The sequence below is a fragment of the Antrostomus carolinensis genome, unplaced genomic scaffold (assembly GCF_000700745.2).
Source record: "Antrostomus carolinensis isolate BGI_N321 unplaced genomic scaffold, ASM70074v2 scaffold37671, whole genome shotgun sequence".
In the NCBI taxonomy this organism is placed as follows: domain Eukaryota; kingdom Metazoa; phylum Chordata; class Aves; order Caprimulgiformes; family Caprimulgidae; genus Antrostomus; species Antrostomus carolinensis.
Genome location: NW_010295585.1, coordinates 1 through 14485, shown reverse-complemented (window position 1 = coordinate 14485; position 14485 = coordinate 1). Strand labels below are relative to the sequence as shown.

At 39.5% G+C, this 14485-nt stretch overlaps 1 protein-coding gene across 1 annotated transcript; it reads right to left on the bottom strand.

Annotated features, from left to right (window-relative positions):
• Positions 1 to 4908: 4908 nt before the first annotated feature.
• On the bottom strand, positions 4909 to 14172 carry LOC104532757 (UPF0183 protein C16orf70; the record flags this gene model as incomplete). Its single annotated transcript, XM_010178029.1, has 7 exons — positions 4909 to 6953; positions 7409 to 7481; positions 8954 to 9012; positions 10375 to 10418; positions 12533 to 12576; positions 13353 to 13435; positions 14089 to 14172. Coding segments are annotated over 7 exons (477 nt in total), but the record flags the coding sequence as incomplete, so codon positions are not given.
• Positions 14173 to 14485: the final 313 nt, after the last annotated feature.

Sequence of the window (14485 nt, the reverse complement as noted above, 5' to 3'; positions counted from 1 at the left end):
AGGGGGGGGGGGGGGGGGAAGCCTACCCCAAAAGCCTATTTGAAGAACTGCTTCAGCTCGAGTTGCAGGTCTCAGCAGCCCTGAAAATTAGCTCACCACATTTCCCTAATGACGCTATTAACTCTACTGACCTTTGTCAAAACCAGTAAAACTTTAAAATCCAACCTTCCATTATTTTCTAGGCTTACGGTCAGTAAGAAATACTGAGAAATCGGAGACGAAGCTAAACCCCAAAGGATGAGTGCCATTGAGTCCCTCCAAGAGCAGCCAACAGCTCCCCCACCAGTCCTGACCAGCCCAATGCTCTCTCTCTCTCTAAGTCATCCAAACCCAGCTCATGGATCTTCTCTCTCTCTCTCTCTCCCTTTCCCAGCCTGTCCATTAAAAAGCCAAGTGCTGAGACCAGGGGAAAATAAATAAATCTATAATAAGAGAGTTTTTTTCCCTGTGATATTAAGACAAATGCTTGCTGTGGCCATAGAAGAAGAAAAGGGTGAAACAATCTTAGTAGGCTCCATATTTATAGATGCAGCAGAGCCACCCAGCAAGGAATGGGGCAAACTTGGGATTTCAGGGCTTCAGTTTTGCTAAGAGAGCCCAGCAGAGGTGAAAAGGGAACACAGTGATGCAGGTTGTTTTAATTACTTAGTTGATTAGACTGCACACTGCATAATCATGCAGGGTTTTGGGGTTTTTTTTTGTGATTGGTATTTAAAATAAATGTCTCTCGGAAGTGGACTGAAACTTTGCACCAAGTGGAGTACGTAGCGTAGGTGTGAAACATTAAGGCATTTAAAATCAGCTTTCAAAATTGCAATATGCAGTACTTTAACATGACCAAACTACTAACTTTTAAAGGGGAATTAATTAGGGTATGAAAGAGAAAAGGTTATATTAAAGCATTACAGTCTAGACTAAAACAAAAGTTACTGCTATAACAGTATCTTACCCCACAGTAAGTTACCTGCTCTGCAAGCTCCAGCTTACCTTTCCCGTTGTTTCAAGCAGTTGGTGTTCCCAGATCATGAAAAGGAATGATTTTGCCTGCTGGAAAAATACACATCCCCACACACAAAATAAAAGCGTTGGATAGAAGGTTTGGCAGATAAAATATTTAAACCGTGACTTTCCCCACCTGGAATACTGCGTCCAGTTCTGGAGCCGCCAACATAAGAAAGACATGGACCAATTAGAACAAGTCCAGAGGAGGCCACCAGGATGATCCGAGGGCTGGAGCAGCTCTCCTATGAAGACAGGCTGAAAGAGTTGGGGCTGTTCAGCCTGGAGAAGAGAAGGCTCCAGGGAGATCTTATAGCGGCCTCCCAGGACCTGAAGGGGCTACAAGAAAGCTGGGGAAGGACTTTTCATAAGGGCAGTTAATGACAAAACAAGGGGAAATGGGTTTAAGCTGAAAGAGGGGAGGTTTAGATTAGATATTAGGAAGAATTTCTTCACTGTGAGGGTGGTGAGACAGTGGACAAGGTTGTCCAAGGAAGTTGTGGCTGCTCCTCCCTGGAAGTGTTGAAGGCCAGGCTGGATGAGGCTTTGAGCAACCTGATCTAGTGGAAGGTGTCCCTGCTGATGGCAGGGGGGTTGGAACTGGATGATCTTTAAGGTCCCTTCCAATCCAAACCATTCTATGATTCTATGATTCTTAATTAGAGCTAAAATACACACAGGTAGAGAATACAGTATTTAAGTTCAGCCTGAACCCTCTCAAGTAACACATAAGTTCCCTGCAGAAACAAATCCCTTTGTAAGGGCAGTTTTCCCTCAATGAACCAGTTACACCCTGGCGTTCAATGAAGCTCCTAACTTCGTTAACTCCCAATCCTATTTTAATGCTCAAGAGTTAAATCTCCCGGAAGCTTCATTTTTCACCTCCCCTTATTTTGCTTCAACCTTACTTTCTCTGAAACATCCTCGGCCATATCTTCCATGGAAAAAAAAAACAACTCAGAACTAATTTGTATGTTATGAAACCCTGAACACACGGAGTGATGTATTTCTTTGGCTACATGGGCTGTGTCAGGTTGTGTCTGACAGGATCAGCCATCGAGGAGAGTGCCTTTGTGTTGGTGTAATCAAGATAAACGAGGTGAAGTAATGAAGAAATGTGTTCATGGGACAAAAGTTGATGTGGAACAATTGTATAGAATCAGAGAATGTATTGGGTTGGAAGGGACCTTCAAAGGTCATCTAGTCCAACCCCCCTGCAGTGAGCAGGGACATCTTTACTACAGTAGATTGCTCAGAGCCCCATCAAGCCTGACCTTGCATATCTCCAGGGATGGAGCCTCCACTAAATCTCTGTGTAACCTGTTCCAATGATCCACCACCCTCATTTTGAAGAGCCTGCAGAGCTAGCACAGAAGTGCTAGCTAGGATCTGGAGAACTGAGCACTGAAGAACCATCACGACACCAATAATTATTCTGAACTTGAAGTGTAAAACACAATGAGCCCACATGAAATTCTACAATATCAGACATCTTGGTCCATGTCCTAACACTCTGAAGCAAGCAAATAGCTACAGCTTGGACATAACATTTCTTACAAAGTAAGAGATTTACTCTTAAATACATCTGGAGCCATCAAACACAAAACCTAACAGAAGTTCAGCTTTGCAGAGCTGCTAAGTGACTAACAGGCTCTAACACCACCTAGAAAGTCCATGTGAATGGGGCACCAACCCCCTTGGTTTCCCTTTGGAAAATGCCAGCTGGCAACTAACCTCCAGCCAGCCCCTGATAACAATGAATCACCGTCTCACTGAGTCACAGGAAAGATTTTGTTTTAAATAGTTTTGATGGGAGCTCCGGAATATGAACAATCATGAGTGCATGAATCAGTTCTCACACACAACGTGATTACTGTTTCAGGGAAAAAAAAAAAAAAAATCTGTTTAGAATTAGACATGTGATAGTTCCCAGCAACAGAAAATTGGGTTTTCTTGACATTTTGGGGAACAGGGGGTTCTCCTATTACACAGCAGCAATGATCTATGTAGTATGGCCTGGCATACTCACAGGAACATACTGCAGTATTCAAGTTAAGCAGATACACACACAAACTCTTAATTTCTATACAAAAGAAAAAGGCACACATCAAAATGGGATCGTATACACAATGTGCTTTATTCAAAATGCAATTGTCCTTAATGTTATATCAGTTTTAACACATGAAACCATGATGGACCAATGCCCATGTTGCCAACATGCAGGATCTGTATCGAGCCATACATAACTTTAACAAGGGTACCTGCCAAGATGGGACCTGGCACAGCCCAAATCTCTCAGTTCCTTTGGGAGGAGAATGTGGTGCACCCTGCCCAGCTGGCCTGGCAGAGCACAAGCTGACACACTGCTGCGCCCTGAGCACCTACCCCTCTGCAAGGAACAGCTTTTGGTTCAAATATACAGCTTTGTCCCAGCCCCTCCTCCTGTCACACTGCCATCCCTACCTTCTTCCCCCCAAGAGCTCCTCTGTTCCCCTATTCCTTCCTCTCTTCCTTCTGGCAATTCACAACTGCAATCAGTCCCCCCTACCCAGTCCTAACCTCTTCATGACAGTAAGTCCACAAGGCTCCACACCAGCTCCCCTAATGCATCTGCACAGGAACAACCTGCCTTGGTTTCATCCAAAGAGCAGCAAACAAATCTAAACATCTCAGAGAAGCAAGCTATGAACAGCTGCATCACAAGGGAAGGGTGAGGAAACCCAAAAGTGTTGCTCACATCATCTCCCTGTGCCCTTCTACAGCTCTGCATCTCCCCAAAGTCAAATGCTTTGCGCTCGGCCCATCAGCAGCAGCCAAAGTGCAAAGTTGCCTTTAATTTTTGTCTGTTGCAGAGGAACTTTTCAAGATGGACTGACCTAAAGAAGTATCTGGGCTGTTAAGAGAGCACATTTAAATTATCTACGTTATTTTATTCGCTTTGACTCACCAGACAAGTGAAGATGGGAGTCACTGAAGCTGTTAAATACCTTTGGTTAGCTGCTGACATCCTGTCCTAAGTCTCGAGGTGCATGTTATAGCAGCAGTCCTGACCTCACTCTTTTGAAGAATTTCAACTGAATATGCTTGACAGCAGGATACTGGTAATATCTGCGTAGCCATTACTCAAACTGTCTCATCAAGAATGTCTCTCCTGCAGCTAACCTGGAGCCTTTACTAGAAAAGGATTAATTAAAGTTAATTGAAATTATTAGCAGGATTGTTGTCATATTTTAGTAACAAGCCTAAGCATTAGTAACAAGCATAAGCATGCACACCATCTCAATTCAGAGATCATAAAATTCTCCAAGAGCACACTGAGCCAAGCACTATGCAAGGTCATTTTATATTCCAAAAGTGAAGGATGCTAGAGGAGAAGAGCTAAGTGCTCTTCCCTGCATTACAGAGCCAGTGCAGGAGAAACGAGAATGGGAACAGCAGCCCCATTCCTTACGCCCTGCATTAGCCTCTAAGCTGCTTCAGGGTAAGTGGACTTCAATGCTTTTTCTACTGAAGTACCTGAGGGCACACAAAAGCAGTATGAGAATTCACATTTGCTCCTTCTACTGCAGACATTTCTTCCCTTCTGTTGTTTGGTATTCAAACACTGAAGCTTGATTGATTGACACGACTGTAACAATCACATTTCTGAACACAATACATGGTGTTATTTACCATACTTTAAAGACTTTCCTTCTCCACTTCAGGGCAATGATTTATAACATGCTTTCATCTACCTACTAGGAAAAAGACCGCAAGTGTTGTTACTTTTCATACTGCTTCTTCAGAGAACATACTGTATTGCTGTAAAGAAAACTAGTCAAGTGCTTCAAATATAACATCTGAAAGACAGTAAAATAAAAGGACTAATTGAGAAGAAAAAAAAAGCAAAAACATCCATTATTTTATTACAAAAACACCCAGCAACTGTATTTAACACAAAAACAGTAACTGAGAGTCTCATTTTATTTTTCTTTCAGTGTACATGCTCATTATTATTCCATTTAATTTACAGAAGGGCTATGTAAAATGAAATTAAAATTAGAGAGGAAACAAAAGGAAGGTTGAGGCATAGAATTTTCTTAGCAAGCAATGATCACAGGAGACAGCACAGATTGAACAGGGATTCAACAGGAGTGACACCTAGGGATAAAGGTAAACAGTAACTTTTTCCTTATCCATTAGATTCTCCATGGGGCTTTTTTTTTTGTTTGTTTTAGCAAAACAGTTTAGAGTATCACAGTATACAGGAAGACTAAATGGCAAAGAACATCTCACACACGCACACACACCACATTTATCCCTGCTACTGGTCCAGGATCCAAAACTTCAGTTAACATTCGATTTCCTATCTCTCATTCATTGATAAACTATACAGGATTACACTGTACATGGAGTTAAAATTACAAAAATGTCATATTTACAAAATCTGTACACACATAGTAAAACTCACAAAATTGTCATTTATGTATCACAAGTTGCTACACCAAAATATTAAAAATGGGATAAAATTATACATTTCTCTTGTCCATTTTTAAAAAGGGTTCAATATTTCAAAGACAGACCACCTATTTCCCCCAAATAAGACTGGTAAGACAACTGGAAACCTAAAGTATCCTCCTGGGATAAAAATGTCGCGAGCAGCATCTCCCAACTAGAAAGAAGCCTATATCCTGTCTGCTGGGGTGGGGTGTGCAGTTAGCATATATGTACAGAAATGGTGAAACTACAATAAGGATGTCTTTGGCTAAACCTTTGGCATAAATTAAAATCATACATCAAAAGTTACAGAAAAGGTTTTCTTGGTGATGGCAGAGCTTGGGAATTTCTGTCTGAGATACCATTATATACAGCTTTTCTTAAGGAAACTGTAGGAATAAAGGATTTTGTAACAAAGGCAAATGAGGCGATGCTATTTCTTCATTAAATTTTTCTGTAGTATGAAAAATCTTATCAAACCTTTTCACTAAAACATAATTCAATCATAGAAACACCCTCTTCCAGATTTATTTTTTTTTTAAACTGCATATGAAAATAATAATAAAAAAAAATTAGTAAACCAGCCATGGCAGAAAAAAATTGTTTCAGCATATCAAGTACATATTAGTGCAGGAAGGTGGATAAATTTGATCCACTGTATAAATAAGCTTTATGCGCAGCGTACATTAAATAACCATCACACCCCACTCACACCCAGTACACAGATGCTCCTCAGTGAAGATAAACGTTTATCAAGTAATTAAAGTGTATGTAGTGCAAATGTTACAACCAAGTATTATGCACACGCTACTTGCTTGGTTTGAAGTTACACAAAGATGTGGTGCCTGAAATCATGGACATATATACATCCTTGTCACACTTGGTACAATGTCCTAAGCCACAGAAATACCGATGTGTTTATATCTATATATATATACACACACGTTTTTCTTAAAATGTGACCACCACATCAATACAGTAACACAAACAGACTAAAATCAATACCTGCTTCCAGATGCTCCAAGGCTCAGAAAGTTTGTGCTTCTAACTCTTGCAGTCATTATGTGCCCCTCTTCCATTTCCCCCTTCTGCCAGCTGAGAAGGGGGGGGACAGTCTTGTCAGGTCTGTGCTGCATAGGATGAGGGCAACGGAGAGGAATAAACGACGGCACAGGCACCTAAGCTGCTTTCCTCCATCAACAGTTCCATGCCCCATGATGAAGGGTTGAGAGAATTTCCCCTCCACACCGCTCCTGGGTGGAAAGGCTTATTGAAAAAAAAATAATAATAAAAATCATAACGTGCTTTCCATATGATAAGTGGCAGCAAATCAAGGCACGCTGTACTAATTTTGTAGCATTGAGATTAGCTGACTTTGCAGGGGATGCTCACTGGGGAAGGTCCGATGTTCTCAACTGGCTGCTGGGCCGCGTTGGGCCATACAGAGTAACAGAAGCTATGTGATTATTCTGCATCACCTGGAAAAAGGATGACAGGGAAAAAGGGAAATTAAAAGAACTCTACACCAAACGGGGAGTCAGCAAAGTGAAAATGGCAAATACGGAACTGATCTGCCTCAATAAAGAAATCCTGACAACAAAAGAAAGCATCAAGCTCTTGGCTAGTTCCTAAAAATCATCTCTAGATTTCCATGACACATTTAATCATCAGCATGCTCCACCACTAATTAGAGCTCAGTACATGCATCTCTTGCTAGTACGAGTTCTAGGTGACAAACTTGAAGTCCCAGCTTTAACATGCAAATGTACAACCTCAGAGACTCGAAAGTTGCCCGTTTCTGCCAAAAAGCTCTAAAAATACAGCCACTCCCAAGTGCTGGCTCTTTTGAAATGGGAAATAAGAAGCTAGTAGTAATAATAGCAAACTCCTCATCTTCTCTTGTTTAAAGAAATAAGAAAGTTTTCCTCCTAACCTCAAAGATCATTCGTTGCAGTCCAAAGCAAAACGTTGACCCAAATGGGTTAGTGTTGTTCGGAGATGACGACCTGAACAGAAAAGGGTGGAGGGGGGAAAGATGTGTGAGGGTCAGGAACTTCACAGGGAAGGATAACCACTCAGTAACATAAGGTAAATAATGGCATCTTTATCATGGCTTTCATCAAAGCAGTAAATCTCTGTTACACAACACCACTGCTAGACCTCAGGTGAGCGAGAGGATACCTCTGTTTAATGTCACAAAGCAGTTATTAATACTCAGGAAGAAAGTAATCAAAAAGTTATTAACAACCTCTACAGGAAAACTCTCTTTCACTGAACTTGAACAGGAAGAACCCTGAAAATAAGCAGATACATAGGAAGAGACAAGCACTGTGAAATTTATTACAAATTATTTTTGTGCAAGATCCTTTCCCATTCTTCAATCCAGTTTATTTCTCAGCCTTTACCAAATGTATTTACTATATGTTGTCTATTAATTCACTGATTTTATCATGTTAAAAATTACCCTGTAAGATGCTGAAATAGAATAATCCACATTTTATTAAACAGCACTTTTCAAGATTAATGCATCACCTGTCCTTCAGATATTTCTGATATTTTTGGATCATATATATGACAATGGCAGACTCCTGCTGACTGCAATGGATTTTAGATTACAGACAAATCCCCCTTGAAAATATTTACCTTTTTGGCCTTTCTTGTAACTAGTCAATTTCTCAAATTGCCTGAGACATTCAAGATGTGCTCAGTAAAGCAAACTGTGGTTGAACTACTCTCTACAACACAGATGAAAAAATAGCAGGACTCTACGTAATCACTATTGCACCCCAGCTTTACTTTACATGGCTTCTGCTCTAACGATCTCATCGGAATAAAACAGGATTAAAGGGGAGCAAAGGGCACAATGATTTTGAAATCAAACTCAAAATCCTATGAGAGTCTAAAGAAAATACTTTGTTAAGTATTATCTGAAATTGCTGCAGTATTTTCCCAGTACCCATGCCTTATATTTGTCCCAAGATAAATCACAGTTTCATATGATACCACAGAATGATAGTGCTGCAAGCAGGTAATTCCTCTTTAACCCAACACCCAGCTCAATCCCTGTAGGAACTGAGCGAGCATTAAGCACACTAGTCTATCTTCAGTCAGCCTAGAAGAACCATAGAACAACTATGTGTTCATAAAGGCAAGGCTTCTCCAGACAGATTGCTATCATATACACTACACACTGTGCTCTTTGCTACACGTGAACAGAGATACTTCTTTACATGCTGTTTAGCTCTTCTCTGGGTTTTACAGTTCAAGGAATTTTGGAAATTTCATTCCAAAGTTTTCCAAGTTTTCCTTCTGCATGTCACCTTGTTTTGTCTGAGAGCAGCCATCTCGTCTGTCAGTGGCCAAATTGTGTGAAACTATCAGGAATTACCTAAAAGTAACCAGTGCAATAAACACTCTTCTGCCTAAACTCATCCTCTTATCAGCACAATCCCTGCAAGGAAAATAAAGAGATCTTTACCTGTGAAGCACCACTGGCTTTTCTACAGGGTGCCCCAGAAGATCCTGAATACTGTCCCACTGTAAATACATCAAAGACTGTGTGTTAAAATGAGGCACAGGAAAACTCTTCTTTTTATCTAGGAAGAGAGTTGTGTACATTTTTGTTTGTGACATCCTCATTTGACAAGTAACACAAAGGCTGTATTTACAGAAGTATTTGGTGATTGAAGCCACACTCAGTAATAGAAATTGCCCACTACTAGGGCTAGGAAATCCCCTTGGGGTTTATTCTAATTTTTGTCTCAAAATAGCTTTGAATTAGAATTGTTAATATAAAAAAAAATTCTATGGGTCTTATGGGTCAAATGTAGCTGGAAAGCCTTGTAGCATTTCAGGGACATCTCAGAGAACAAAGCAGCTAGGGGAAACCTCAGCAAAATATCCTCTTACATACCTCTGCAGAGGGAAAACCAGCATCATTGCTACCTCTCCCAAAAGCCTTTCCTTGATTTAAGCAACAAGCTTGGAAAAGAAGAGGAAAGCTGCACTATTTAATGACTGGGAATGTCCAGCGTTTTCGTCACTCTAAGCAGACTTAACAAGAAGCTGCAGTTTCACATGCAAGACTGAAATAAGTCAAAGCACTGGAGGATTTAAGTAATTCAAATTAAAAAAAGCAAAGAATGACAGGTTCCAGGTTGCTGACTCCAATTTTTACTTCCCAGTATGGGACCCAAAATTCACCAAGGAAAGTCTTCATTTGGCACCCCAGGAGCCAAGAGAGCAGCACCCACCTTGGTTGAATGTTACTGGTAGAGTCACTGCTGAACACAGCTCTTGAGAAGTTTTTCAACTTAATTTACCTCTCAAACATGCAGCAGCAACTGTCTAGTTGGAAATTTCATTTAGGTAGCAAGGCTATACAGCCTTCAAGGGGTTCACTGTCATCAGGAGATGTCACACGAGCAGTGACATTTTTGAAGGCCTGCTGCTGCCTGAGAAATGTCCCATTACTGTCACCCTTCAGAAGAAGGTGGAAGGGCACTGGACCCTCTTGGTTAAATACTACATGTCTTCAAGAGCTACATTAAGTAGAAAAGCTTTGTGAATATTTTGTTTAGAAATATTTCCTCCAGCTAACATTCAGCCACCGCTGCTACTGCTTTCCTCTATTGCTTATTTTACTGTTCTATTTCTACCTCTAAGTACCTTAAAATGCAATAATTTAGTTTACTTGAAGTGTGCTATTACAAATGCCTTTAACACTTACAACAAAATGCTTAAAGCACAAAACATATGAACTTTTGGCCTTCAACTTTTCTATTTTAAAACAACACACTACAACTGCTATTATTTCTTCAAAGCGTGCTGCAAATTCAGCATAGATCCTTTATATGGTTTAAGAGAAGAAGGAAAACATTCAGTTCTGCACAGACTTACCTTGCTGTATGTTGTACACGTTTCAGTCTGTGAATCAGCACTATCTGTGAAAGAAAAACAGAAAAGCCTTTATTGTTTATGCTTGAATATAATAATATAATATCCTATAGAATCCTTCATTTAGGGAGGTTAGTTCAGACAACAGGAGATATAAAGGCATTGGATCAGTTCATACACAAATTTAACAGCATTTACTAGCAATCAGAATTGTCAACAACATTGATTAAATGCCAGGTAAGGTGATTAAACGAATCTGCCTATTTCTCACAAGTTCCAAGTTCTAACACTACGCATTTTTAAGTTGTAATCTTACACAGAAGAATGCCAGTGTAAAAGAAACTACATCTCTTTGCACTGAGCAACCTGGTCTAGTGGAAGGTGTCCCTGCTGATGGCAGGGAGGTTGGAACTGGATGATCTTTAAGGTCCCTTCCAACCCAAACCATCCTATGATTCTATAAGTGAACATGCCTAGCACAGCCACTCATTGAGATAACATGATGTGCTACTCATCACGTCCAAACAAGCTGCCTAAAACTGACAGCTCGAGACTCAGGAGCTGGCTAAAATGTCACCTCTTTCAACCAAAATGCCACTCTTTCCAAATCAAAAATAGCAGAGAGCTTAGGAATTGCAGTCTACCTATTAAATAATAAACAAAGCTGCAGGTGAGGACAGCACTGCATTTATGCTTACAGATTTAAAGATCAATTGTTTGCTGGTGGCTTCAAGCGCTGTTTCGTGCCTACATTTGGGGATTTCTGAATATTGAAAGCACCTTCCTGAAGCAGTGGGAACAGACAGACACTAAACAAGTCAAACATAGCAAATGGTCTTGAATTTGATTGAAAGCTCCTCTGTATTCTCCACCTGCTAAATAAACATGTTCTCTCTGTGCTGAAAGAGTTCACTTGAACTCTGGTTGTCAATTTATTGTCTGAAGTTGAACTATAGAAGGGAGTTAATAAAGCTGCATCAGGCACTGCCACCACATGGAAGAAGATGGGCTCTTGATAAATTTTGTAACATTTGTTTTCAACTTGTTACATGTCCTGAACATAAGCTAGAGACCAAAAAGGTGAATTAAAAACAAACAAACAAATCCCAAAACCTGAGACATATTCAGAAGAGATCCATGGTACTACTTCAGGTGAATAAAAATAATCAGAAATTAACACCTCTGAAGTACTGCACAATACCCTATTGTGGGAAAATAACTTAAAAAGTGAGAACTTCCATGCTTATTCTCTTGGCTGAAGTACAAATCAGCTTCCATATAAGCTTGTATAGATGGACATGGTTTTTTTCAGGTTTTTATTCCTCTACATGCTCAAACTTCTGTGACAGCCACAGGAGAACTGCACTTCACCCAGGAAATTCCTTTCAGTGAAAACAAATCAAAAATGGAGAAAGCATCCCTGGCCAAAACTTTAGCCAGCATCCAGTATTCCCTGGATAATCAAAATACACACTTTCCCTGTACATCTGTTAATTCTTAGTAAAAGAAGTTGACCTCGATCACTATGATCAAGCTTCCCCATGCTTTGTTGAGATTATTTACATGCACATAGCTGGTCATATCTAAATATCATGTAGAATTCAGCACTACTGATTATGGGTTGGTTTTTTTTCAAGTAGAGATTTTCAAGTGAACACAACAGACATACTTTGTCTATACTACATAGAGCCAATGTATTTCAGATATTTGTTCCAATTCCCAGCTAAACCAGTTTATATTAAATATCATTAATAAGCCTTTCAAGATCGAGTTCAAGATTAAAGAGTTCAACAGTCTACTGGACAGACCAGCTCAGACTAACACTGCCTTACAGCCTCCAGGCACAAGGTAATTGATTTTAGTAGAGTGGCAGCATTGCAGAAAATTAGTCACGTCGCAGCTAAATGGACTGTGGTGGTTTGGGACATAGTTCTATGATCCAAGTGATTAAACAAGGTAAGTAAAATCAGAGAACTGCTAAGTTGTCTTCCAGTATCTTTTTTCACTTCACAAATAGAAACATAGGCTCAAAATTTCTCCTCTGTCTCAATGACTCTCACTGTTAGCATCCTCTGATAATGAATGAAAATTGATCATACCTCCCCTTTGAGCATTTTGTTGTACACAACCCCTGAAGCAGAACAAGATATGAACCACTCACCTCGCTTAATGACTAGTGGAATCTTGAATTCACAGCGATGGTAACTAGAAAAGTGCAAATCATAAAGCTATTAGAAAACAGAAGACCCAAAATAAACTGCACAGCACAAACTTAGGGCTCTTAGTAACCAGTTTAATGAAGTCATATGAATAATAAAATGAGAGTCTCAATGCTAACAGATTAAGAAGAAAAGTTCTCATTTCTATTTTCTACATCAAAAAAGGCAGCAGCCTGGCAGTATCCTACCATAATATTCTAAAGGACACAAAAGGTCCTTCAGCACAAATAACTCTGCTGTTACACAGAGCACATGGAGAAATACTCAGCTTAGAAACAGTACTATAGATTTCTCTGTCACTAACGCCAACTGCCTGAAAACACTTTCACCTTAATCAGACATCCAGTCACTTATTCCTTAACTCATATTACTCCCCTAAAGCGTTTACATTTTAAAAGTATTGAAAATATGTTCAGAAGCATAAGAAAAATTTTTTTTTTTAATCACTAACTGAAATAATGTCACAAAAAAAACCAGTAGCCTACCTACCAGTAAATGGACACTCTTGCTAATACAAAGTTTGCCTCTAGCAAGAGAGTTTGCATATTATAGCTAGATCAAGAACTACTTTACCTTATTTATTGCTTAAAAAAAAGAAAAATAAAAGAAGTGCTAATAATGATGGCTGAAGCCTCCACAGGTCACTAGATACATCAAAAACACCTGGGAAAAAAAATATACTGGAATTCTATAAAGGGAACATAAGATTTCCTTTTCAGGCATTTTAAAATACTCTTTAACAGATCAGTTCTTTATACTCACATGTTAAAGTTGTAATGACCAGGATAATTTGTGTGCAGGACAAATTTCTTCACCTTGTGAGTGTTTGCATCGAAGAGAATATCCTGTTGAAGAAAAACCACACAGACATGAAGCAACATGGAGAGAGGAATGTGCCTTATGCATCTGTCTCACTGGAACCAAATGGAACTGTGAGAAGTAGTATTAGAAAATGAGACTATTTGTAAATTCAAATAGATGCACATTTCCTCCAGCACTCAATCACAATTGCACTTTCATTTGCTCATGTTGGCAAGGTTTCTAAGGAGGTCTCATTACTCTGCATATTATGTACAGTAACGTAGACTAAAGCAAAATAGCTGTAAGGAGGGACATGAAGGTTGAATTGCATCCCACAACTCAGCAAACTTTCCCAACTGATACACCCATCTCAGTTCTGTAGGACGAGAGCTTGGATTTCAGATACAAGAACTGGTATACCTATGCATCAGGCATGGCAGAGAGAGAAAACTTCAGAGAATGCCCAAGCAGAAACAAAGAGCCCTCCATCCAGTGGTGGAGATGGTAAAACGTTACTGATTGAATTTCCAAGTGCTAGAGAAAAGTCAACATTGCTCTTCATATCCAGAGGTTCCCAAAACAGGAATCAAGAGCTTTGCAGTCTCTCATTTCCCACAGCCTTTGGCCTTCTGAAAGGATTGCTGTGTAGCTAAATCAAAACTTTACAGGAATTTGTTTAGAGAAGCTTCCCACTCACCACTCCAAGTGTGAAATAATTGAAGAAGTAGTCATTGCACTTTGATGGGACCTGCTTATGGGGCGAGGGCGAATGGATTTTCATCTGCAAGAAACACATTTTTCAGATGTATTTAATAACACTCAAAGATGAATGTCATTAACATCACTACATCCAAACAAATTGCCATAATCTCATTTTAAGCCCTTTTTCAAACACATAAGACACTGTGCTTTGTGACAGGATCATCAGCTGCTTGCAGCTGCACAATGACACATCAGGGTTTTTTTTTTTCTTTTTTTTTTTAGTTATCTGAAGTACAAGTTTTATTCATATGCTGCTATGTAAAAACATTAGGAAAGGATCAAAGTATACGTTAAAGTTATATTAAATATAAATATATATATTATTTCAATAT